The sequence below is a fragment of the Bos javanicus genome, chromosome 15 (assembly GCF_032452875.1).
Source record: "Bos javanicus breed banteng chromosome 15, ARS-OSU_banteng_1.0, whole genome shotgun sequence".
In the NCBI taxonomy this organism is placed as follows: domain Eukaryota; kingdom Metazoa; phylum Chordata; class Mammalia; order Artiodactyla; family Bovidae; genus Bos; species Bos javanicus.
In genome coordinates, this window is record NC_083882.1 from 22,264,207 (window position 1) to 22,290,309 (window position 26,103).

The window sequence follows — 26,103 nt, forward strand, 5'->3', positions numbered from 1 at the left end:
TGAAATCCAAGGAAAGAAAAGTAACAGAAAGTGGCAGAAAGAACATGGGCTTTAGAGTCAGACAGACCCAAATGTGAACTCTAAATCTGACACCTATTCAGTTCCATGACTTTAACAGCAGTCAACCAGAGAATAAACATGATGATGATACCAAAAATAATATGAAGCACTTGCAACTTAACCAAGCTAATAAATGGTCTAATTTTAAAACAAAGATCATGGCATCTGGTCCCATCACTTCATGGGAAATAGATGGGGAAACAGTGGAAACAGTGTCAGACTTTATTTTTTGGGCTCCAAAATCACTGCAGATGGTGACTGCAGACATGAAATTAAAAGACGCTTACTCCTTGGAAGGAAAGTTATGACCAACCTAGATAGCATATTCAAAAGCAGAGACATTACTTTGCCAACAAAGGTCAGCCTTGACTAGGCTATAGTTTTTCCTGTGGTCATGTATGGATGTGAGAGTTGGACTGTGAGGAAGACTGAGCACCGAAGAATTGATGCTTTTGAACTGTGGTGTTGGAGAAGACTCTTGAGAGTCCCTTGGACTGCAAGGAGATCCAAAACAGTCCATTCTGAAGGAGATCAGCCCTGGGATTTCTTTGGAGGGAATGATGCTAAAGCTGAAACTCCAGTACTTTGGCCACCTCATGCGAAGAGTTGACTCATTGGAAAAGACTCTGATGCTGGGAGGGATTGGGGGCAGGAGGAGAAGGGGACGACAGAGGATGAGAAGGCTGGATGGCATCACTGACTCGATGTACGTGAGTCTGAGTGAACTCTGGGAGTTGGTGATGGACAGGGAGGCCTGGCATGCTGCGATACATGGGGTCTCGAAGAGTCAGACACGACTGAGCGACTGAACTAAACTGAACTGAACTTTAAAAACCACTCTCAATTGATTTAGAGAGATGATATGGTAGAGTTAAGGAAGAGGAATTGACATTGCATAAAATATATTTATATTTGAGGAGACACTCAAGTTTTACTGCCTCTTCAGAATGATAGCATCTAGTGTTTAAGATGCTGTTTTTTTGTTTCCCTGTCATTACTCATGATCAAAGTATTGCACACCTCTGAAGGTCACCAATCACATTATAGTCTCAGTGACTGAGCCACAGGTGTCTTTTGAGCCAAACAACCAATATTTAAATTTTTAAAATTTTATTTGGCCGCATCAGGTCTTAGTTGCAGCACTCAGGATCTTCACTATGTCACGCAGGATCTTTCTTTGTAGTGCTCAGACTCTCTAGTTGTGGCACACAGGCTCTGAAGTGAGAGCTCAGTAGCTGCAGCGTGAGGGCTTAGTTGCTCTGAGTTATGTGGGATCTTAGTTCTCCGACCAGGGATCAAACCCTTGTCCTCTGCACTGTGAGGTGGATTCTTAACCACTGGACCACCAGGGAAGCCCCTCAATTAACCAATCTTTTACAAAGTAGAAGATTTTTACAAGACAAACAAAAAGTCCAGAAAGTACAACAGTTTACAAACTGGTCTTTTTCCACCCACACCCACAAGGATCACTATGGAGAGATGAGTTTACTAAACTACCGAGGTGTCACATGGAGTCGTTGTTGAATCTCTTTCCTAAGCTGGGACTGCATTGATGCTACCTGTTGCTGGGTCAGGGCCTTGTCACAGGTCTGGTAGGTCAGTCTATAGCAGAGGCTGACCTGTTCGGTCTTTGGATGCTGAAAACGACCCAGGAATTGTATGGATATAACTGTGTCCTGGGACACTACTCGGGCCAGAGTGTGAAACTCGACTTCATCAAATCTTTTCTTTTCATCTAACCAAAAACTAATATCATGCACATAGTATGGAGGATATAGGGAATAGCTTTTAAAGGGTTCTATTTTTCCAGGGGCAAAATTCTTCAAGAAACGACTATCAGAGGTCCACAGCATCCTCCAATCAGAGATATCCCAGACAAGCATGGCTAAGAGGTCCAAGTTCATACACACACACACAAAACACTGGTCTTTGTGTATCACGCTTGTAGCAGATGTGGTAACAGACCCAATAATCAGGTCCTTAACGCAATCCGGGCCAAAATTTTGAGACTTCACAGTAATCATATATCTTTCCCCAGTTGGTTGAAAGACAAATTCCACTGAACTGCTCCGCTCAGAGCCCTCCAGCCATGTCTGGGTCAGAAGGTTGTCTAGAATGCCCTTCAGATGATCCAGTAGTGACTGAAGACAGCTGTCCTTCAGATTTTTATTAAATCCAAGGATATACAAAGTCTCATGAAATGCTGGCATTGTGAAAGGTGAGATGCAGCACCTCTGAAAGACAGGTCCACTGAGGATGTGCAGAGAACCAGGGAGAAAGTCTGGTGCTTGGATTACAGCCTGGATGTGAACCAGAAGAGAAGGTCTAAGGCAGACCTTGGCCTGGCCATACATTCCTTCATGGGCTTCTTCCTTACTGTCTCTTCTAGCGCTCTTGGGAAGGCTGAGTTCTGAAAATGACACTAGAAAGTCCTCCATGTCTTGTGTTATCCCACTAGTCAGGGACTCAAAATTTGAGTTATCTTCATGGAGACTAACCCAAAAGGCAGTTGATAGGATGTCAGGGTTGTGGGATGTGAGAACACTGGCATCTCCTTGTAGCAGCAAAGGGGAAGAACACTTCAGCCTTTTTAGAGGGAAAGCTTTCCCCAGTTCAGCAATGAGTTTCTCATTTATGGTCTTGATAGGATGACATGAAGGTGCTTCTAGGAAGCCCCTGTTTAAACACACAAAAATAACTTTTAAAATTATAAATAATGATAATGTAGCTAGAATCAAAAAGAATAGCTTAATAAAAAGAATCATCAAGTTGATCCAGAAAGGAAACAAAGAAACCATCTACTATAAAGAGAGATGGCATGTGTTTCAGAATTCTGACAGCCTATAATATACCAGAAAATATGATAATTTAAAAAAAAATTTACTGGAGTATAGTTGATTTAAAATATTGCTTTTAGTTTCACATGTACAAATCAGTTATACATATACATAGGCTGTGCTGTGCTCCGTTGTGTCTTGACTCTTTGCAGCCCCATGGACTGTAGCCCACCAGGCTCCTCTATCCACGGGATTTTCCAGGCAAGAGTACTGGAATGAATTGCCATTTCCTACTCCAGGGGATCTTCCCAACCCAGGGATTGAAATCATGATTCTTGCATCTCCTGCATTAGCAGATGGATTCTTTACCACTAACACCATCTGGGAAGTCCCATATATCCACTCTATTTTAGATTCTTTTTCTACATAGGCCATTACAGAGTACTGAGTAGAGTTCCTTGTGCTATAAAATAGGCCCTTATTAGTTATCTATTTTATATATAGAAATATGTGTAAGTCAGTCCCAATCTCCAAGTTTATACCCCCCTGACCCTTTGTAACCATCGGAGAAGGCACTGGCACCCCACTCCAGTACTCCTGCCTGGAAAATCCCATGGACAGAGGAGCCTGGTAGGCTGCAGTCCACGGGGTCGCTAAGAGTCGGACACGACTGAGCAACTTCCCTTTCACTTTTCACTTTCATGCATTGGAGAAGGAAATGGCAACCCACTCCAGTATTCTTGCCTGGAGAATCCCAGGGATGGGGGAGCCTGGTGGGCTGCCATCTGTGGGGTCGCACAGGGTTGGACATGATTGAAGTGACTTAGCAGCAGATCCTTTGTAACCATAAGTTTGTCTTCTACATCTGTAACTATTTCTGTTTTGTACCCCCTTTATTTAGATTTCACATATAAGTGATATCATTAGATATTTGCAGATAATATGAAAATTTTTAATTATAAAGAGACTGTGTGGGCCATACTTATAAGTATTCACAGCACAACATCATTAACAATTAATGTAGCATCCTTTCAATGTATGACTGCCTGATTATTAAGTCAATCAGGATACAACTAGAGACAGAAGAAGTTTCTGGTAAAATCAGATTACCTGTTCAGTTTTCCTACAAGTACTTCTGGTTCCAGAAAAGAAAACCACTGGTCACCCAGTTTGATCCTGGAGATTCTTGGTTGCAAACTTTCAAAAGGTAAGCTCCGGGTGAAGATATGGTTCAAGGCACCTTCTATATGAAAGGACTTATCTTGACTCCTGGCAAAATAGCAGTTATTAAGTCTGTCACTATTAAAGAAAGCAATTATTCCTAAAGGCTGAATCAAGAAATTAGCAAGAAAAAGTGTCAATGGGATTTTTTATCATTAGTGAGAGAGATGGAAAAAGCTTAGATCTGTTATTACCTACCTATATCCAGTGCACTTGTAGCCTGGCAAAGCCTTACAGTTGAAGGGATGTACATCACTTAAAATGAATCCCCCCAGAGCGGCCATAGCAACCACTTGCCAACTGTTGTGCCATTCTCTCATTGGCTTATCAGCAGGAGTCCCACCTTGTCCTCTACACAATGCCACGTGGACTTCTCCGTCTTCTGCAAGAACATCTGCACAGCTAACGGGGATAAGGAAACACCAATCATTTACCAGAAACAAGTAGGAATTAGCTGTATATACATGGTTCGTCTGTGAGATAATTAAAACCCAATCATATCTATTTGCAAAGATCTATTAAGACTTCAAACATGCAAAAAAAGGAGCTGGAAATAAGAATTTAAATTCAATGCTCAACTTGTAACTAATATTAGTGGCTGACCAGAAAGTTATCCAGCTTCACATTTCTATTGTTCACGTATATTTCATTGAAAAGTCAATGTCTATAAAATTCCTATATGTGATTCAGTGATCAGGCTGTTCTTTCCCATTTAGAATTCACTCCCCTCCTGCTTGTTAAAATTTTACTTGTACTTCAAATACTAACTTAAAATACTGCCTCTGTGCAAAGTTTCATGATAACTATGCTTCATGTTTTGGTATAATAGTATAAAGCACTGTTTTAAGTTCACAATAATTTTATGAGGTAGTTATGTTAATATCTTCAGTTTATGGATGAAGAAGCAAAAGCAAGTAAGGATCAAGTAAACAATCACAAAAACCACAAAGCTATTAAGTGGTGGGTGGGGATTTGAACGCAGATAGTTTGGCTCCTAAATTAGTTTATACTGGCTACTATCATTTTGCATTATCAAAAATAGGTGATTCTCCCTTTTCTGGCCCAACAGTACATGTTTGCACTTGTACTTAGCATTTAGGGTTAAATGTCTGCCTCTCCAACTAGACTGTGGGTTCCTTTGGAGCAACACGTTCTCTTGTATGTCCTATTTCCCAAACTAACATGTCTGAGTGCAGGAACTATGCAATGTACATCTTAAACATTTCACTTGTGAGTGCTCAGCTCTCCTCACCTCCGGAAAAACTTGGCAAGCAGTTCCCTGTTCTTAGCTACTCCAGCTTTGCGCCCACAGTGCGGAAAGTTAAAATAAATTCGATCAAATTCTCTGTCTTGCGGTTCAAAGGCATCTGCCAGGTGGGTGCAGTCCACACCGAAGCGTACCTCGTTACCTGGCATGAAATATAGACAGGAGGATGTGATAAAGCCATGGAACAAGAGAAAAACCCTCCCTAACACGAGGTGCAAAACAGCCCAGGTCCAGGCACACAGCAGGCTGTCTGTAAATGTCCATGGGAAGATGAAGTGCGTGTGTGCCAAGTCGCTTTGGTCCAGTCAGACTCTTTGAGACCCTATGGACTGTAGCCGGCCAGGGTCCTCTGTCCATGTGATTCTCCAGGCAAGGATACTGTGAGTGGGGTGCCATGCCCTTCTCCAGGGTATCTTCCCCACGCAAGGATCGAACACGTATCTCTTAAGACTCGCATTGGCAGGCGGGTTCTTTACCACTAGAGCCACCTGGGAAGCCCCGGGGAAGACCTAGAGCAACGGTCAAGTTCCCTGAATCCCCTCTATTCCCACCCTTTCCACTTAGTGGGGGGGCGCCACAGCTGGGCGGGGCTTCGTGGAGGGCTGGGCTTCGCTACCTCGCTCGCGCAGGCGCCGTAGGTTCTCTCGGACCACCAGATCCCGGGCCAGGTCCGCTGAGAGCTGGGGACAGGTGGCGGTTAGACTCGTGTTTGGATCCAGGGTCTCACTCAGAGCTACGGCAAAAGAGAAATTCCCCTCTCCAACCAACAGGAGGCGCCGCGGGGCCATGGCCCCCACGTGCTCCAGTCTCAAGTTCTCCGAGGCGCTCTTTTTTTACGTCACTTCCTTCGCGATTCTCTTGTGGCCCCACCTCTTCACGCATAGCTGGTTGATGACGTATCACAGCATCTGGTTGTCTTGACAAACTGGGGCCGCGACGTCGCGAGTAGGAAAATAACCATGAGAGCAAGAACGAGACACCGGCCACCCAATCCCCTCACTCCCTCACCCCATCGGAAGTGTTAAATTCTTTTGGGCCCAAGGGCGGCCCTGAGCGACTTCGTCACACCTGCCTGAGGTCTTGAGCAGTCCCTAGCTTCGGGGGGTTGGGGGCGGGGGTGGGGCAGACAGGTCGAAGGTGAAGTGAGTTCTAAGTGAACGAAGCAGGGCCGGACTGAGGCCAAGGAGAGATGGTGCTGCGTTCTGCATCCTGACTCAGAGGATTTTTAACAGCCTTCATCTCATCCGAAATGACTGCAACCGATTATCATTGTTATTCGGAGTTTTTCCAGGTGCTTCTTTCCCCTACCTTTTATGCATTCAAGAAGTGTTGAGTGTTATGCCCCAGGCCTATGGAGGCTGTTCGATATATGGAGGAACAGGATGTGGCCTATGACTTCTCTGAGCTTGTAGTATGGTGGAGGATGCACGGCGAAAGAGACAATTCTGATTTAGTGAGATGCAGTACTCTTGCCTGGAAAATCCCATCGACGGAGGAGCCTTGGTGTCGGAGTTGGGCACGACTGAGCTACTTCACTTTCACTTTTCACTTTCATGCATTGGAGAAGGAAATGGCAACCCACTCCGGTGTTCTTGTCTGGAGAATCCCAGGGACGGGGGAGCCTGGTAGGCTGCCGTCTCTGGGGTCGCACAGAGTCGGACACTACTGAAGCGACTTAGCGGCAGCAGCAGTACTATGAATGGAGTAATTCAGGTCGCTGAGGAGCACACTGAAGGGGACCAAGTTTGAGGATGAAGTGGAAAGATTTTGTGGATGAAGTGCACCTGAGTTGAAAGCTAAGGGGACTGGGGGGGACTACACCTTTCCTGAGTCAGGAGGACTGAAAAGGCAGAAGTAACAATAAATGCAAAAGCATGATGGAAAAACACAGTAGCTGAGTTTGACTGAAATGTAGTTTGAGGGAGATTGGATAACAGATGAGACTGAAAAGCAGGGACCAGTTCATATAGGCATTTTTTATAGCCTTAACCTTACTCTGAAACAGTGGCCAGCCACTGAAAGATTTTTAAGTAGGAAGATGACACAATTAAATTTTCATTTTCAAAAATTCTGCTTTCCTATGGAGAAGTGATAGAAGAAGAACAAGGTTGGTGGCAAGGAGTCCAGATAGAAGGTTACTGCAGTAACGGAGACTAGGGCTGGTAGTGATCTGAATTGAGACTTGGTAGTGGAGATGGACTTCCCTGGTGGCTCAGACGGTAAAGCGTCTGTCTACAACGTGGGAGACCTGGGTTTGATCCCTGGGTCGGGAAGATCCCTTGGAGAAGGAAATGGCAATCCACTCCAGTACTATTGCCTGGAAAATCCCATGGACAGAGGAGCCTGGTAGGCTACAGTCCGTGGGGTCACAAAGAGTCAGACACTACTGAGTGACTTCACTTTCACTTTCAGTGGAGATGGAGGGTAGTGCACTGATTAAAAAATCAACAAGACCTAGTGATTGAATAGATGTAAGGGAGTTGAAGGAGAAACCAAGAGTCAAAGATAAGCCCCAGTTTTCAGGTTTGGACAACTAAGTGGGTGGGGATGTCTATCCTTAACAGCCCCAGGGACAGTGTCATCTGAGTACATGGCCTGAGGACTTTGTGGGACCAACTGCTCTTAGTTGTCATGCTGTTTGTTGACATAAGTGCATGCATCTATCTTCACAAAGGCCCATGATGTGCGGGCAGTTACCTTTAAACTTACAGTGTTGGCTTTGTCTCTAGCTGTGGAAAGGTGCGTGGGTGATGACCACCAAATCATGGCCACCTGGTGATCTGGGTGATCTAAATTCTTTCTTTGCCTGGAGAACTGGGAAGGCCAGGTTTAGTGTCATCTCTTGTTTTAAAGAATATGGAACGTCAGAGTAAGGTTTGCTGTTACTCTGCTATAAAATCTTCAGACACAAGCTCCTCAACTTCAAAGTATTCATCTTCAGAGAAGGTATTGTCTTGCTCCTAAGCCAAGGGACCAGACTGAACTTTTAACCAAAATTAGAAATGGTTGGCTTTTGATTCCTTACCAAAAAAATTGAAATTCAGACATTGGTCATCTGGTATGTGCAAATTACTATTGATTGGGAGGGTATACAGAGGGAGAGGGTGCAGTAATGAAAAAGTGACAGATCTTGTCCTCAAGGGATGCATATTTCAGTGTAAAAGATTCCACACTTCCTTGAAGAACTCTAACATGTGGTATAAAGTTGCTGCTGCTGCTTCTAAGTTGCTTCAGTCGTGTCTGACTCTGTGCGACCCCAGAGATGGCAGCCCACTAGGCTCCCCCGTCCCTGGGACTCTCCAGGCAAGAATACTGGAGTGGGTTGCCATTCCCTTCTCCAATGCATGAAAGTGAAAAGTCAAAGTGAAGTCGCTCAGTCGTGTCCGACTCTTAGCGACCTCATAGACTGCAGCCTACCAGGCTCCTCTGTCCATGAGATTTTCCAGGCAAGAGTACTGGAGTGGGGTGCCAGTGCCTTCTCCAGGTATAAAGTTATGGATATATAAAAGTGTGAAGATAAAGTTCCGTGTGAGACAATTGAGAGAAGTTAACTTGAGGTAAGGCATCATGAAAAGGGAACGCTGTATCCTAAGATGTGGCATTTGAGCTGGGCCCAAAGGAAGGAAACCATCATTTGTTGATCATTGATCTATCATATTATCTAGTTATCCAGCTCTCACTTCTCTGTCTTCTCTTTGAAGATGGCAGTAATTAGTCCTTAAATTCTTACACCTCAAAATCACCAGAATTATTTTCTAGTTCTCCAATAGTATTAGGGTACTGAAGTTCTCTTGCCTTTTGGGGGGGAGTGTATTTAATCCATTTAGTCATCTACTACTGCTGATTGAGAGGGTAGGTCAAAGGATTTATGAACTTGGAAGGAAACAGGATGACAATTATTAAACTGAGAGGAAAGCCTAGATCTTTAGAAGGTGTACTTATGCTTGGCCAAGGACAAGAAAGGGATGTGTTTTCTGCTCTCTGGTTTGTGCAACAAACTTTTCTATTGCCACCTTTTCCCAGAGACAGGTCCTCGCCTGTTTCCTTACAAACCCACACTATGGCAGCCTCATTAATGCAGATGGCCATGCTGAAGTGTGGACGGATTGGAATGATATGTCCAAGTTTTTCCAGTATGGATGGAGATGCAACACTAATGAAGATGCCTATTCAAACCGTACCCTGATGGGCAACTGGAACCAGGAAAGATATGACCTAAAGAATATCGTGCAGCCAAAACCCTTGCCTTCCCAGGTAATCGAACTTTCTCTTCTTTGTTTTCTTCTGTTAGCAAAAGAAACACCAATGGCCATTTGAGAAACAGGAATCTGATAACTTCCAATGCTGAGATCTTTCAGGCTTCTGTTCAGTGAATGGTTGGAAGAGGGCAGCAGTCCTCAGGTGGAACGCTTATCCCACTTTACTATCAAGCTGAATATTACATTATTGTAAGGCTTCCCAGGTGGCTCAGTGGTAAAGAATCCGCCTGCCATGCAGGAGACACGGGTTCAGTCCCTGGGTCTGGAAGATACACTGGAGAAGGAAATGGCAACCCACTCCAGTATTCTTGCCTGGGAAATCCCATGGACAGGGGAGCCTGGTGGGCTATAGTCCATCGGGTTACAAAGAGTTGGACACGACTTAGCTACTAAGCAACCACAGGGTAATAAAAGGATGAGTATCATGCTTTTTCTCTTGCTTTTCTTTGGATTTCATTAGTCTACAGAAATATTTATCTAATGTCTTCTGATTCAGGTTAGTTTCTCCTCTGGTCCCTGCCAGCTAGATTTGTCATTTATCTTCATCTTGCCCTGAAATCTCCTAAACAAACACACACAGGATATAAAAATTGGTAGGATATAGGTTAATGCCATGTATAGATCTCTAGTCAAGCTAAAATAGTACAGAGCCTGCTAGAATGTATGCCATTGTGTCCTTTATTCCCCAGCTTTGGCTATAGACTCCTGTATTTTTAAACTACTACCTTTTCTTTCCAGTTTGGACACTACTTTGAAACAACATATGATACAAGCTACAACAACAGAAGGCCACTTTCAACCCATAGTAGGTGACCTATTCTTTTTAATTCTTATTGCCTCAGGAGGAACACAAAGAAAACTTAGATGAGTGAATGATTTATCTCTTTTCTCAGCTCTGACAGGTTTCACTGTATATTCGCTCAGAAATAACAAAGAGATTACTTACTAAGACTCCTCTTTTCTCTTCCCTCAGGGTTTAAGCGAGAACCTCACTGGTTCCCAGGACATCAACCTGAGCTGGTTCCTCCTCCATACAAATGCACAGAAAAGTCAACTTACATGACTAGTTATTCAAAGCCTCAAACTGATCATCACTCTGTGTGTGTGTGGAATCCTAGTAACTGCCAGTTTCAGAGTCCATGATTCTAAGAAAGAATAAGTTTCGTTTCTCCAGCGTAGAACGTAGGAGGGAGCCCATTTTAAGCACAACTAAGAATTTAGCTGACTGTAGCACAGTTTTACTGTCTGAATAAATAAAGCCCAACAAATTTTCTCTACCCCCACTCTTTTAAACCAAGATTTAAATGTCAAATTTAAGTTAAGTATATTTACTCTTATTCTACATTACGAGTGTTGTAGAACAGCATTGAAAAGAGTTATTTCTTTCAAATCTACAACCACTCTGCTCTTCCCTGCCTTGTGTGAGGGGCAAAGCTGCAAAATCCATCCTGACTTAGGCCACATTTGGCTAGATGCTTTCTGGATGTGAGCCTGGTAGTCATGGTCAGATAAGTTATATTTACTGTCCTTTAATGCATATCCCCTCTTAAGGACTAGAAGAAGAAATATAACTTTTTATTAATATGGAAAATTTGAAACATAAAAAACTAGACAGAATAGTATAATGAACTAGCATGTACCATTACCCAGCTTCAACAATCGATGACCAATCTTATCTATCCCTATTTACTTTCTCTATTTTTAAATTTTTCTCTGAAATTATATAATTTCATCTATAAATATTTCAGTTTATATCTCAAAAAGAAAAGACTGTCAATTTTTGACTCCCTGATGAAGATTGCCAAAGAAAACTGCAGATCAGACAAAGCTGAGTTGTTTATTAAACCTGTGACAAGGAAGAACCTCATCTTGACACAATCTTGGTAATGATTCAGAAAGGTGATGTTAGGGTAGGATACTTTTAGGAATTTGGGATGACTCAGCCAGTTTAAGATGGGTCTTTCGTTGTGAGGAACTGGCTACAATTGAGAAAAGATTGTGAATAGTTTAGGGTTGGTGAACACTCAGAGGCAATGGTCTTAACATCAGTACTTTCCTTTTTTTTTTTTTAATCTCCTATTTAAGATGACAATGTAATATATGGGAACTGTCTCCCATATATTACCTCCCAAACCTTCATTATTTTTTGAAACAGGTATGAATATGGAATTTATGTTATACATGATGTTGGGTAGTGACTAAGTTTTGTTTATTTCTGTATGGCTATCCAGTTGTCCCAATATTAGTTATTAAAATGACCATCCTTTCTTCACTGCTCTGCAAAGCCATTTTTAATATAAATCAACTATCTGTGTATACTTGGGTCTGTTTCTGGGCTCTCTATTATTCCATTAGCCTAACCGTTGTTTTTTATTTAATCCCATCTTAGCTATAATGCCTTAATTACCTCACTATCTTAATTATGATAATTGTATAAGTCTTGACATCCAGTAGATCAAATCATTTTACTTTGTGTTTCTGCAAGAGCATCTTAGCTATTTTTGACCCTTTGCATTTCCATGTAAATTTTAGAATCAGTTTGCCAAGTTCCACAAAAAAATAGGATGTTGATGGAAATTGCATTGTATTGTTTGATCAGCTATAGAATTTGAATTATTATCTCTTACTAATATTAATAATTAATTGGTATATATTTTCCAGTATGAATATTTTATAGACACATGTTTTAAGTTTATATGTTATGTGTCTATCCTACTCCCTAGGTATCCAGTGCATTTCTTATTGTGATAAAATATAAAATGTAGCATTTTAACTGTTTTTAAGTATACAATTCAGTGGCCTTAAATACATGCACAGCATTGTGCAACCATCACCACCGTTTCCAGAACTTTTTCATCATTACAAACTGAAACTCTATACCAATTAAGCAACAAATCCTCGTTTCCCTCTTCTCCTGTCCCTGGTAACCTCTATTCTATTTTCTGTGTCTATGAATTTGCCTGTTATACGTACCTCATATAAGTGGAATCATACGATATTTTTCTTTTTGTCTCTGGTTTATTTCACTTGGTTTGTTTTCAGGTGTCATCCATGTTACAGCCTGTGCCCTTTCTAGGACTTCCGTTGGATTATGCCGCATTTTACTCCTCTGTTCACTCGTTAGTAGACACTTGGGTTGTTTTCGTCTTTTGGGTAGTATGGGTTCTGCTGCTATGAACACTGCTGTGCTGTGTGCACGCTTAGTCGCTTCGTATTGTCTGACTCTTTGTGACTCCATGGACTGCAGCCCGCCAGGCTCGTCTGCCCGTGGTGGTTCTCCAGACAAGAATACTGGAGCGGGTTGCCATGCCCTCCTCCAGGAGATCTTCTCAACCCAGGGATCGAACCCAGGTGTGTCCCGCATTGCAGGCAGATTGGATTCTTTACCAGAAGAATCCCTGAGCCACCAGGAGAGCTATGAACATTGGTGCACAGATACTTGTTTGAATCCCTGCTTTTGATTATTTTGGGCATATACCCATAAATGGAATTGCCAGCTTATGTGCTAGTTCTATTTAACAGTTTGGAAATGCCACAGTTTCCCATAGTGGCTGCACTTTTTTACATTCCCACCCGTAATGAACACACAAAGGTCCCAATTTCCCCACACCGTTACCAACACATGTTTTCTGGTGTTTTGTTTGTTTGTTTCCATTTTATAATAGCCATCCTAGTGGGTGTAAAATGGTCTCTCATGGTTTTGATTTGTGTTTTCCTAAGGGCTAGTGGTCTTGAGGATCTTTTCATGTGCTTTTCAGTTATTTGTATATTGTCTGTGGAGAAATGTTTATTCAAGTCCTTTGTTCAATTTTTAAATAATTTTATTTATTTATTTTGGGACTGTGCTGGGTCTTGGGTCTTTGTTGCTGCACAGACTTTTCTCTAGTTGCAACGAGTGGGGGCTACTCTTTAGTAGCAGTGCACAGTCTTCTCATTGCAGTGGCTTCTCTTTTTGCTGAGCACAGGCTTTACGACACATGGGCTTCAGCAGTTGCAGTGCAAGGGCTCAGTAGTGCGATTCCCTGGCTCTAGAGTACTGGCTCAATATTTGTGGTGCACAGGCTTAGCTGTTCCACAGCATGTAGGGGTCTTCCCAGACAAGAGATTGAACCTGTGTCTCCTGCATTGGCAGGCAGATTCTTTACCACTGCTTTGCTCATTTTTGAACTGGGTTGTTTGCTTTTTTGCTGTTGAATTGTAGATGTTCTTTATATATCTTTATATATTTTGGATATTAATCTCTAATCAACTACTATATGATTTGTAAATATCACTCTGTGGGTTCTCTCATTCCCTTGTTAGTGTCCTTTGATATACAAAAGTTTTCAATTTTGATGAAGTTGAGTTTATCTGGTTTTATTTTTTTATTGCCTAAACTTTTGGTGTCATATCCAATAAATCATTGCTAAAGTCAATGCTGTGAAACTTTGTCTGTGTTTTCTTCTAAGCTCTTATGATTAGGCATTTGATTCTCTTTGAGTTAATTTTTGTGTATTATGTAAGGTAAGGGTCTAATTTCATTCTTTTGCAGGTGGATATATAGTTTTCCCAGCACCATGTGTTGTAAAGATTGTCCTTTTCCTGTTAAATGGTCTTGATGTGTTTGTCAATGATCTTTTAACTGTATATGTGAGGGATTATTTCTGGGCTCTCTATTCTTTTCCTTGGTCTGTGTCTGCCTTTATGCTAATACCACATTTTTTAAAATTATTGTAGTTTTGTAATAAGCTTGAAATCACAAAGTGTGAATCTTCCAAGTTTGTTCCTCTTTTTCAAGATGGTTTTGTCTATTTCAGGGTCCTTTGAGATCTCATGTGAATTTAAGGGTGGAATTTTCTACCTTTGCCAAAAATATATTGGAATTTTGATAAGAATTGCTTTGACTCTGTAGGTCACTTTAGCTAGTATTAATTTCTTAACAGTATTAAGCCTTCTAATCCATGAACACAGATGAGTTTCCATTTCTGCCTTCTTTACTTTAGCAATATCTTTTACTTTTTAATGTACAAGTTTTTTGCCTCCTTAGTTGAAGCTATTCTATGTATTTTATTCTTTTTTATGCTACTGTACATGAAATTGTTTTCTTAATTTCCTTTTTTATTATTCATTGTTAGTGTATAGAAGTGCAACTGATTTGTATGTGTTGCTTGTATATCCGGCAATATTGCTAAACTTGTTTATTAGTTCTAATGATTTTTTTGGTGAAATCTTTAGGGTTTTATGCATGTATGATTTTTGTCTTTTGTAAATAGAGACAGTTCTGCTTTTTTCTTTCCAATTTATATGCTTTTCTTTTTCTTGCCTAATTGCTCTGGCTAGAGCTTGCAAAAATATATTGAATAGAAGTAGTGAAAGTAGATATCCCTGTCTTGATCCTAGTCTTAGAAGAAAGACTTTAAATCTTCACTATTGAGTATGATGTTGGTTATGGGTTTTTCATATCAGGTTGAGGTAATTTCCTGAAACCTGTGGCTGAATTCATAATCTTCAGTCCCAAACTTTTCCTTCTTATATATTTCATATCTTTGTGAATTCCATAGTTTTCTTTTATGTGTCTTAACTACTCTTTCTTATTTTTAATATTATATTAATATATTGCATAATAAGTTCACACAGTTGTTAAAAACAGAAAGCAAGGTATTATTTTATATCCCTCTTTCTCACCCTTCCCATTCAAACAGACACCAAGCCCTGTAAATTCTGTCCACACATTATGTCTTGATTATGTCCCTCTTTTTTAACTTTTATTTTATGTTAGAATATAGCCAACTAACAATGTTGTGATAGTTTCAGGTGGACAGCAAAGGGACTCAGCCATACCATTCTTCCTCAAGCTCCCCTCCCATCTAGGCTGCCACGTAACATTGAGCAGAGTTCCCTGTGCTATCATGTCCCTCTTTTTTACATCTCTGTCACCTTTACCATATTCCACTGTCCCATCATTTCTTACTCTTGCCCTTTTGGTTGCTGTCTCTATTTTCTATTTCAGTCCCTATTTTTCAATCACTATACCGCTCCCAGATTGAGTCTAAAAATGCAGGGTTGATCATGCTACTCACTTGGTTAAAATCTTTCACCAGCTTTTATAGCCTTCAAAATAAATTTCAAACTCCTTAGCCGTGTTTTCTCTACTCTCTGACTCTTTCTTCTTCATCTGCCATGTTCCCTCTCCAGTGCTCCTGCCTAGGCACTTCATGCTGTTCTTCCTTCTAGATGCATTTTCTTCCCTCTTAACCTTGCTAAGCCCTATAAACCTATAAAGAAATCAGTGAGACACCCACTGAGATGGCTATAACCAAACAGATAGATAACGATAATTGTTGGTGTGGATATTGAGAAATGGCTATAACCAAACAGATAGATAACGATAATTGTTGGTGTGGATATTGAGAAATGGCTATAACCAAACAGATAGATAACAATAATTGTTGGTGTGGATATTGAGAAATGGCTATAACCAAACAGATAGATAATGATAATTGTTGGTGTGGATATTGAGAAATCAGAACCCACAAACACTGCTGGTGGGAATTTTAAGTGGGCAGCTTCCTTGGAATGTAGTCTCAGAAGGCTAGATGGAAAGTTATATATAATCCGGCAATTCCACTCCTAGATAGATACTCAAGAAAAATGAAGACATATGTCCACACAAAAACTAGTACATGACTGTTCATAACAGCATTATTCATTACGGAAAAAAAGTGGAAGTAACCCAAATGTCTATGAAGTGATGAATAGGTAAATAAAATGCAGTAGATCCATGTAAAGAAATATTGTTTATCCATAAAAAAGAGGGAAGTGTTGATACATGCAACCATCTGGAGGGAATTTCAGAACATTCTGCTAAGTGAAAGAAGCTAGTCACAAAGTGCTAGATATTGTATTATTCCACTACATTAATTGTCCAAATATATAGAGACAGAAAGTAGATTAAAGGTTGCTTAGGGCTTGAGAGATGGGCATTGGAGGGTGATAAGTCACCATCTTGGCTAATGAAATATCCTAAAATTGATTGTTGTGATGGATATACAACTATGATGCACTTTCAATGGGTGAATAGTATAGTAAGTGACTAGTATCTCAATAAAGCTGTTATATAATTTTGGTCAGGGATAATTGTCTCCAAGATTCCTTTTTTAAAATTTTTATTTATTTATTTCCAATTGGAGGATAATTGCTTTACAATATATTAGTTTCTACCATACAGCAACATGAATCAGTCGTGGGTATATGTCCCCTCGCTCTTGAACCTCCCTCTCTCCTCCCACCCCATCCCACCCCTCTAGGTTGTCACAGAGCTCCCTGCATCATACAGCAAATTCCCACTAGCTATCTGTTTGACATATGGTAATGTATATGTTTCAGTGTTACTCTTTGAATTCGTCCCTCCCTCTCCTTCCCGCACTGTGCCCACAAGTCTGTTCTCTATGTCTGCGTCCCCGTTGTTGCAGGATTCCTTCTATGTCCAAGGTAGGTAATCCTCTTAAGGGTCCCCAGAGCAGACATTTTGAGTGGACATCATAGAATCTTAAAAAGTTGTGTCTTTTTGTGTGCCCCCTCTTCCACTCTTGTATTAGGGCAAAAAATATGTGTTATTTTTGTAGCTAGCATATAGTATGCACGCAAATAGTTGTTGAATGGTGATTGTAAATCTTCAGATCAAAGATCAAATCCAGGGTAATATTCAATAAAATGTGAAGTTTCAAATAGAAAAAGATTTTTCTAAGAACAAACGTGTATCATTCCCAAACCGTTAGGCAAAACTTCCATTTGGTTTCTAACTGGAAACCAAACCAAATTTATATATCTTATTGAAATTATATATATCTACTATATACCCATTTCCCAAATTTATTCTTTAACAATGATAGTTTAAAAAAAAAAGGTAAAGTACTTAACACAGTGCACAACTAATGGTAAGTGTTTAATAAATGTTAGCTAACATTAACAAATGCTAATTAAAATTGCCTCAACAAACTTCTGGCATAATTCAGACATAGAGAATGAAGTAGAATTATGGGTGAGCTAACTATAAAACTAAAGAAAAATCCCTCAAATATGCTGGCCTAGAAAAGTCCTGTACTAATAACAGTGAACAAACAGCTATAGCAAAACATGTGGTCTGGAAAAGAATAACAATAAAAAGGATAGAGTAACTTGGGGGTGGTAATAATAAAAAAGGCAACCCTGTACAAATTTGTCAGAAACATAAATATTACACTCTAATAGACAAAGTATGATTCATTCAAGATCAAATCATTATTTCTGCTTGAGAGATCTGGTAATATACACTAAAATGATTCAAGCTGACACTTGGTTTCCAGAGCATTTTTCCATTTTCACACTGTTTAATTCAGCCTCCATCAGTTAAGGTGTTTTTGCATACCAGTAACATAAACCCCCCCTCAAAATAAACTAGACAAAAATGAGACATAGTACATTCTGAAGTAAGGAAGCTCTAGAGTTCACCAGTTTAGCAATTCAGTGACCCATCAAGGTCTCAGAGCTTTACCATCCTCCTGCTCAGCCATCATCAGTTACCATGGATGCGCCCTCATAGTTTCAAGATGGCTACAGCAGTCTATCACATTCTTATGCTCCAACATGGAGAGGAAGAAAAATCAGTCTCTTTCTCTCTGTCCCGTCTCTCTCACTCCCCCTTCCCTCCCTCACTCTCTCTTTTTAAAAGGTAAAAAGTTTTGCTATAAGTATCTCCTGCAAATTCTCCCCTCACCCCCTACCCCCACCCCCATCTCATTGGCCATAATTGGGTCATAGCCCTTTCAAGACTAATCTCGACAGAAGGAAGGGAGTTTCCATGGTTGATCTGGGTGGAGCTTGGATGAACCTTTCATTCTTCTGAAGCACATAGCTAGGAAGAATATAGTGGATACCTAAACCACTCTGGGGTTCTGCTGCCAAGACTGAAGGTGGTAAATAGGCTACTTAGGCAACAGTGTCTACTACACAGCCATAAAAATTGGCTCTAAGTGTAGAAAAATCTGACTTCTGGCTAGATCATAGCATTTCAGACCCATCCGGGAGCAGTATTTTTAAGAGGAAGCATTTTGAACCTGCATAAATTCGCAATGTATATTGTCCTAGCTCCACACTCCTGCATCTTGAAAACTTTTGGCAATTGTTTCACGTATTTTATTTTAGTAGCATGGCCAGTCCCCAAACAGTAGGCTCTGTGAAGAAAAGAATCCTTGTGAGAAATCAGAAATCAACTGCAAGCGGCTACAGAAAAAAAATGAGTTGTTTATAAGCATTTATACCAGGGCTATTTTCATTAATTGAATCAGAAGTTTGTCTAGACTCACAGAAGTGAAGCAGAGGTGTTATTGTAAAGTAGTATGTCTTTCTTTCTTTGGGCTTCCATGGTGGCTCACACAGTAAAGAATCTGCCTGCAGTGAGGGAGATCCGGGTTTGATTCCTAGGTGGAAAAGATCTCCTGGAGAAGGGAATGGCAACCCACTCCAGTATTCTTGCCTGGAGAATTCCATGGACAGAGGAGCCTGAAAACTGCAGTCCATGGGGTCGCAAAGAGCCGGCCACGACTGAGCAACTAACACACACACACACACACACACACACACACACGTCTTTGTTTAACCTAAATAAGAATCATTTATTGATCATTTACTGTAATTCTTAAAACTTAAGATACATACCATATGATATTACCTATATGTGGAATCTAAAACACGACATAGATGAACATACCTATGAAACAGAAACAGGCTTACAAACATAGAAATCAGACTTGTGGTTGCTGAGGTGGTGGGCAAATGGGGAGGGAAGGATTGGGAGCCTGGGATTAGTAGATGCAAACTATTATATGTAGGATGAATAAACAACAAGGTCCTCCTGTACAGCACAAGGAACTATATTCAATATGCTGTGATGAACCATAATGGAAAAGAATAAAAAAAATGTCTATACATATGGATAACTGAGTCACTTTGCTGTAGAGCAGAAATAAGCACAACACTGTAAATCAACTGTGCATGCACGTGCTAGCTGCTTCAGTCATCTCCGACTCTTTGTAACCCTAGGGACTGTAGCCTGCCAGGCTCCTCTGTCCATGGGATTCTCCAGGCAAGAATACTGGAGTGGGTTGACATGCCCTCCTCCAGGGGATCTTCCCAATCCAGGGATCGAACCCACATCTCTTATGTCTCCTGCACTGGCAGGCAGGTTCTTTACCACTAGTGCCACCTGGGAAGCCTGTTCATCAACTGGATTTCAGTATTTTAAAAAATTTAAAAAAAATTTAACTTTTTAAATGATGGATCAATGAATTGTGTTTTTCCCAGTCTTAGTAAGTGTTCACTAGATAATTTAAAGACTACACCTGAGAGGCTTGTTTGGTGATAATCACCTGTCCTATTTATTGCTTTTGTAAGTCTGCTGAAGGCAATGCTTATCAGTGGGAAAATATCAAAGTTGAGGATACCATCTCTTCCCTGGTGACATGATTCATTTCAGAGATGCACTAAGGCATTTTCTGCATTGTCATCGAGACATCATTGAGATGTGTTATTGGAACCCAGGGCCAAAATCAAAGAGGGAGGAGAGGTAGGAACTGATCTTCTTTGAGCTCTGCCAAGAGCTTTACCTACTTTTTCTCCTTAATTTACTCTTTACAATGAGTGTAGGAATAAGCACCCCATGTTATAAGTGGAAGACTTAAAGACCATAAAGTTTTAAGTGGTTTGCTAAATTTATCCCATTAGTAAGTGTTGGAAACAGTCATTCAGACTCTAATGTCCCTGGAGCCCCCTAAAACATAATGTGATGATTAACACAAAATATTCAAACCCAAGACAGGTATCTGTTGCTGAATGATATTTATTAGCTTAATAATTTGGGCCTGCCCTTAGCATTAATAAGCTTCAGCACTAGTCACAAGGTTTTCATTCACTGGTGGGGAACTTTTCTTGTTTTAAAAAATGCATTTAGAGAAAGGGCATCTACTTCTTGGGGGCTGCAGTGACAGCCGGCTTCTCTTCACGGGTGATGGGAATGGTGCGCTCAGGGCCGGAGGCCTGTTTCCTTGGTCCATTCACAGTGAGGACCCCATCAGACGACAGGGATGAAGTAATGGCGAGAGGGTCCACGTCAGCTGGGATCCGGTATTTCCTGTGGAACTCCCGGGAGATAAAACCATGTTCATCCTAAACCAAGAGAAGAAGGAAAGAGGTAGATAAGAACAGGAAATAGCATCACTTGTCTAACACTCAGACATCCTCCTTCCCCTTAGCTGTGGCCAAATGCATGGCAACATGAGAGAAAGTGAAATGGTTGTTCTGTTGGGTCTATGATGGAATTGCCTAAGTGGTCACTCCTACCAATGAGAATCTGAGAGGTCTGAACAGCCAAACTTCTTAGCTCTCCAAGCCCTGAGCTGTGGATATGTTCAGCAGTATTTCCCAACGGTTTTGTTTGTTGGGCCCACAGGATTTGGAATATCATCTCGATTTAAAACTTGAATCTCTTAAGGAAGCCCAGAAATTGTCCTGATGCTTCAGGAATGTTCCAGACCAATAGGTATAATAATGATAATAACAAAAACAATAATAAAGACTACACCCAGGAGACTGATCTAAATTAAATCATAGCAAAACTGAAACAGCCTGAGGACCTCACACTAGACTATTGGATGCACAAGTTACTGTGTTATAACTAATCAGTAAGAAGCAAACTCACTGAAAAACTCTCCCAGAAAGTAACGAGCAGTTATCTCATTCTTTAGAATTCTCCTGAAAAATTCCATCCCTAACCTTTATAACTCATGCATCTCAAACATTTCTTTAGATGGGCTGTCAACTGATTTCCACACGGGTCTAGCATATTAGAAGCTGAGTACAGCTCTGAAATTTAGGCAAACGAAGTAGTTCAGCATTAAGATGGGCTAAAGAGAATTACGCTAAAGCTGAAACTCCAGTACTTTTGGCCACCTCATGCAAAGAGTTGACTCATTGGAAAAGACTTTGATGCCAGGAGGGATTGGGGGCAGGAGGAGAAGGGGACAACAGAGGATGAGATGGCTGAATGGCATCACCAACTTGATGGACATGAATTTGAGTGAACTCTGGGAGTTGGTGATGGACAGGGAGGCCTGGCGTGCTGTGGCTCATGAACAGGGAGGCCTGGCGTGCTGTGGTTCATGGGGTCGCAACGAGTCGGACACGACTGAGCGACTGAACTGAACTGACTGAACTGAAAGAGAAGTGACTTCTGGAATACCTAAAAGTCTCAAATTCAAGGGCCTTCCAAGTGCATGCAGTTAATACAATTATGTAAAACAATCAGATGTCTGAAACCACTATTTAAGTCAGTGGTCTTCAGCCTTGACTGTGCATTAGAATTCCCTAGGGAGCTTTTTAAAACTCTTGATTTAAATGATTTGAGATATGCATGAGTATTTTTTTTTTAATTCCTCTGGTAATTTTAACTTTGGCAAAGTTGAGAACCACTGGCTTAAACAGGAAGTTAACATCCCATCTATCCCTGAGGCAATCAAATCAAAATAAGCAACAAAGATCTGGCCAAAACAACAGCAGGTTTATCCCTGTTCCTGACCCCAGTGGCTTAGGACTGGAATGTTGCAGGCCTCAGGGGCTGAGGGCAGTATCTGGCATATAGCATGCCCTGGAAAAAGAGCAGAAGAGAAAGTCAGCTACATACCTGGCGCTCTTCATGTTTGCCATGCACCTCAATCACATCTCCCAGCACCTTGACCTTGAGTTCCTCTGGGGAGAAGTGCTTCACATCCAGGTTGACAGAGAATCTGTCCTTCTCCAGACGCATCTGGAAATGGCAAGGTGGGGACGGGGTAAGAGAAAGGGTAGGAATGTAAATGATACTAGTACAATCTCATCACTCTGCAGATTTGCTCTCTGTCCAGGTCGTTCATCCTCCTGTTTTTAGCTAAAAATTGCTTTTTGAATAAACATGCCCTCTGGCTCAGGGGCATCACCGTAGTGGTACCCCAGGCACACCACTTGGTCGTCAGGCCCAAACTTTATTTACAGGGACAGGGAAGGAGACAGGCCACCCCGGGGACAAAGTACAAGGACGGGCCGTGGCGTGCCTTGTGCTGCTTCTCCAAGCCAAGGCCTGGCCTTGTCGTTTGTCTGTAAGACAAAGGCCCCTTCTTCTTACTCAGGTCTCTGCCAAGTTTCCCACCCACTCAATCTGGAATGTTCTGCTAGCTCCCATTGTCCTTCCAAAGCCCTTGCCCACTCAGCTCCTGTTTACTCACACTTGAATATTTTTAAACCAGAGTGTTATCTGTGACAGCTTCTGTCACTCTTATCTGTTCACCCCATTCTCCCACCGTCTTAGGACAACTGGGGGGGGGGGGTCCCTAAAGTAGACCTACATTCTATTCTCATTAGGCTTGGACCCAGGCCAGCGCCCTGTCACAACCCTTAGAAACCCGGAAAATCATAGGTGAGGGAATAAGAAGGAAGAAGATAGTGGTTGCTCTCTCCAGCTCCATGCAGCAGGGGTGGAAAGCTCAGGATGAGGCAAGACTGTCTTCCTGGCTCTGAAACGTGAGATGACAGTATTTGTCAGGAGTGTGAGGTGTTAGAAGGGGTGAGCAAAGGAGTCTGAAGGCAACTCTTTCCCTGTAGATTGTTATGAACCAAACCAGAAAGGGACATCCTACCCAGAAGATAAGGAATAGAGAATGGCCTTCATAGTGCATGGAAAATGTAACAAATAGGATACAGAGGAGCACACCAAATACAAAGAGGTGACTGGGGAAGAGAGGAACTAGGGGCCTCACCTGTCTTCACTGCAGGACACACAAGTGCCTAAGACATGTAGGACCCTTAGGCATAGATTTAGGCCAGGAGGAAAAGGACAGTGGATGGAGATGCTTCCAGAAGGTTCCAGAATGAACTCTCCTGTCCGGGAAAAGGGGAGACTTACCTCTGAAAGGCCAGTGTCAATCCAGCTGGGTGCCCGCAGAAATGAGGGCGGCCGAAGGTAGAAGGGGCTCAGGGAAGTAGAAGCTGGGAAGAGATCAGACTCTAACAGGTGCTCGCCAAAAAACTGGTCAAAGAGGCGGCTGGGAGAGTGGAAAGGGAAGAAGGGGCGGCGGATCCAGGGGTGGTGGATGGCGATATCCATGGTGGTTAGGTGAGTGTGGGGCGTCAGCTGGCTGGTCAGCTCCTTCAGCCGCAGCTGCAGCCAGCCCCTTATATACGCAGTCTTGTGAAGCTTCTGGAATGGTGATGTCAGGAGTTTTATTATCCCAGCTCACCGCCCGTTCATGAGGACTTGTGATTGGGGATTTGGCAGTATGACACATACCCAGTACTCACTGAGCTAAGAAAAGAGAAATACAAACGCGCCTGAGCTGGCCAGTGACCTGTCCTGGTCTTGTTTCACTAGCTTTCTGTCCACACCCAATGGCACCCACCCCCACCCCCTCCTCTGGAGTTGGGACTGAGTCAGGAATCCCAAGCGGCGGGCAGTGTGCCCCTCCTCCTCCCCTGCCGCCCTGCATGCCAAGGGAATGGGGCCAGCAGCTATCTTGGGCCTGGGCAGGAACTGGAATCTTCCTAGGCTGGGCCCCAGGGACATTAACTCTTTGTGGGTCCCTGGGGGAGAGCAGTGACCACCAGCATGGCCGTGGCGGGTTTCCACGTGGTGCCCTGGGTTGCGCTGGGTTCAGAGAGGACCCTGACATTCGCGGGGAAGGCTCCTCACCCCACCCCCAAATAAAGGGTAGAATGTTGTTTGCATCTTTCACTTTCCGCGGCTGGCAGAACCTTAAACCGAGGGGAGAGCTGTATGAAGTGGGGTGCCGATTGTCTGCCACTGGGGAGGAGAAGAGGAGGTGGAGAAAAACGTGCAAACTGTTGGTGAGGGTCTCAGCGAGGCCTCTCCCGGCCGTGGGCAGCAGCCTCTCCACGCCGGCTCGCTTCCCAGCCCCGACCCCCAGCTGTCCCGGTGCGGGGTGGGGGTGGGGGTGGGGGTTGGGGTGGAGGTGCAGGGCGGGAGAGGCTTGTGACAGCTGAAGGGTGTGCAGGGGAGGGGACGGGGGTCCAGGCGGCGCGGGTCACACGCTGGTCGCGGGCGCTCGCCGCCCCTCCCCCCCCCCCGGGCTCCGCACTATTTTGGGTGGTGTAGACCCCGCCCCCACCCCCGCCGCGCCCCGGCTCCGCGGCAGCTGGAGGGGTCCCGCCGCGCCTGTTGGGGCCGCACCTCGGACCGGGGCCGCCGGCGCGTCTGCAGCCATGTCGGGCCGCTCGGTGCCACATGCCCACCCGGCCACCGCCGAGTACGAGTTTGCCAACCCGAGCCGCCTGGGCGAGCAGCGCTTCGGGGAAGGTATGGCACGGACGCCACCCCACCCCTCTTGCCTCCCACCCCCACCTCCGGAGATTCTGGGCTGACCTCCCAATGGTAACTGGCCTCCACCCCACTCCGGGCTTAACTGAACTCCTGGGGCGAGTCATCTCCCACCCCAGACTCCCCCCCTCGCCGCCCCCTCCAAGCCGGGCGCGCTCCCCTTCCTATTGGCCTCGGTGCAGATGCTGCCCGCAGGGCTCGGAATCTGCCCCTAAGCGACCCCCACCCCACCCCACCCTACCCCGCCCCCCAGGGCCTTTCCCCCCTCTTCGGCCCACCCAGACCCCGTTTGCCTTGCTCTCCTCTACCCCAGTGTATCCCCTTTCTCCATCCCCTCTCCCCAGCCGCCTCCCTGCAGCCTGCGGGACCCTCCCCTGCTTCTCCTTCCTCGGCTGCCGCCTTCAGCAGGCCTCCTGCTCTCTCACTTCATCCTCCTTCATCCCGCCCTCTCGCTTTCTCTCTCTCTGTCCCGCAGGCCTCCTGCCAGAAGAGATCCTGACCCCTACCCTCTACCACGGCTACTATGTCCGGCCCCGGGCCGCGCCAGCTGGGGAGGGCAGCCGGGCAGGGGCCTCCGAGCTTCGGCTCAGCGAGGGCAAGTTCCAGGCGTTTCTGGACGTGAGCCACTTTACCCCAGATGAGGTGACCGTGAGGACTGTGGACAACCTCCTGGAGGTGTCCGCCCGGCACCCGCAGCGCCTGGACCGCCACGGCTTCGTGTCGCGCGAGTTCTGCCGCACCTATGTCCTGCCCGCCGACGTTGACCCCTGGCGGGTCCGCGCCGCGCTCTCCCACGACGGCATCCTCAACCTGGAGGCGCCTCGAGGCGGCCGACATTTGGACACAGAGGTCAACGAGGTCTACATCTCCTTGCTCCCAGCGCCCCCTGATCCAGAGGAAGAGGAGGAGGCCGTCGGTGTTGAGCCCTGAGCGCCACAGACCCAGCACCCACTGAACCCCTTTCTAGTTCCCGGCCCCTGATAGAAGCAGCTGCCCAGCACCCCGGAGGTAGCCGCATCCTTGGGGGAAGGGAAACGTGCATGGTCACAGTGTATGGTTTGGTCCCTTGGGACGTGTCATAGCATTTTTTTTGTTTGTTTCGTTTAGTTTTGGGTGGAGCTGAATAAACCCAAATCTCAGGGC

General features: G+C 43.7%; 4 protein-coding genes across 5 annotated transcripts; 2 read left to right on the top strand and 2 right to left on the bottom strand.

Moving 5' to 3' along the window:
- Positions 1–1,153: 1,153 nt before the first annotated feature.
- FDXACB1 (ferredoxin-fold anticodon binding domain containing 1) lies at positions 1,154–6,196 on the bottom strand. Its single transcript, XM_061440267.1, has 5 exons — positions 5,942–6,196; positions 5,311–5,467; positions 4,257–4,460; positions 3,948–4,106; positions 1,154–2,736 (listed from the first exon to the last, which is right to left on the bottom strand). The coding sequence occupies exons 1-5, from the start codon at positions 6,111–6,113 to the stop codon at positions 1,554–1,556; spliced, it is 1,875 nt and encodes a 624-aa protein (XP_061296251.1). The 5' UTR covers positions 6,114–6,196; the 3' UTR covers positions 1,154–1,553.
- Positions 6,197–6,198: 2 nt separating this feature from the next.
- On the top strand, positions 6,199–10,861 carry CFAP68 (cilia and flagella associated protein 68). 2 transcript variants are annotated; one of them, XM_061440271.1, is made up of 4 exons: positions 6,199–6,616; positions 9,349–9,579; positions 10,323–10,389; positions 10,558–10,861. In XM_061440271.1, the coding sequence occupies exons 1-4, from the start codon at positions 6,575–6,577 to the stop codon at positions 10,725–10,727; spliced, it is 510 nt and encodes a 169-aa protein (XP_061296255.1). In that variant the 5' UTR covers positions 6,199–6,574; the 3' UTR covers positions 10,728–10,861. The 2 variants fall into 2 exon arrangements, with proteins under 2 accessions (XP_061296255.1, XP_061296254.1); XM_061440270.1 differs by lacking the exon at positions 6,199–6,616 and adding an exon at positions 8,022–8,271.
- A 9,560-nt stretch (positions 10,862–20,421) lies between these two features.
- CRYAB (crystallin alpha B) lies at positions 20,422–23,733 on the bottom strand. The gene is made up of 3 exons (XM_061440274.1): positions 23,533–23,733; positions 22,279–22,401; positions 20,422–20,765 (listed from the first exon to the last, which is right to left on the bottom strand). The coding sequence occupies exons 1-3, from the start codon at positions 23,731–23,733 to the stop codon at positions 20,562–20,564; spliced, it is 528 nt and encodes a 175-aa protein (XP_061296258.1). The 3' UTR covers positions 20,422–20,561.
- A 490-nt stretch (positions 23,734–24,223) lies between these two features.
- Positions 24,224–26,103, top strand: HSPB2 (heat shock protein family B (small) member 2). Its single transcript, XM_061440272.1, has 2 exons — positions 24,224–24,939; positions 25,436–26,103. Exons 1-2 carry the CDS (start codon positions 24,846–24,848, stop codon positions 25,888–25,890), a joined length of 549 nt encoding a protein of 182 aa, XP_061296256.1. The 5' UTR covers positions 24,224–24,845; the 3' UTR covers positions 25,891–26,103.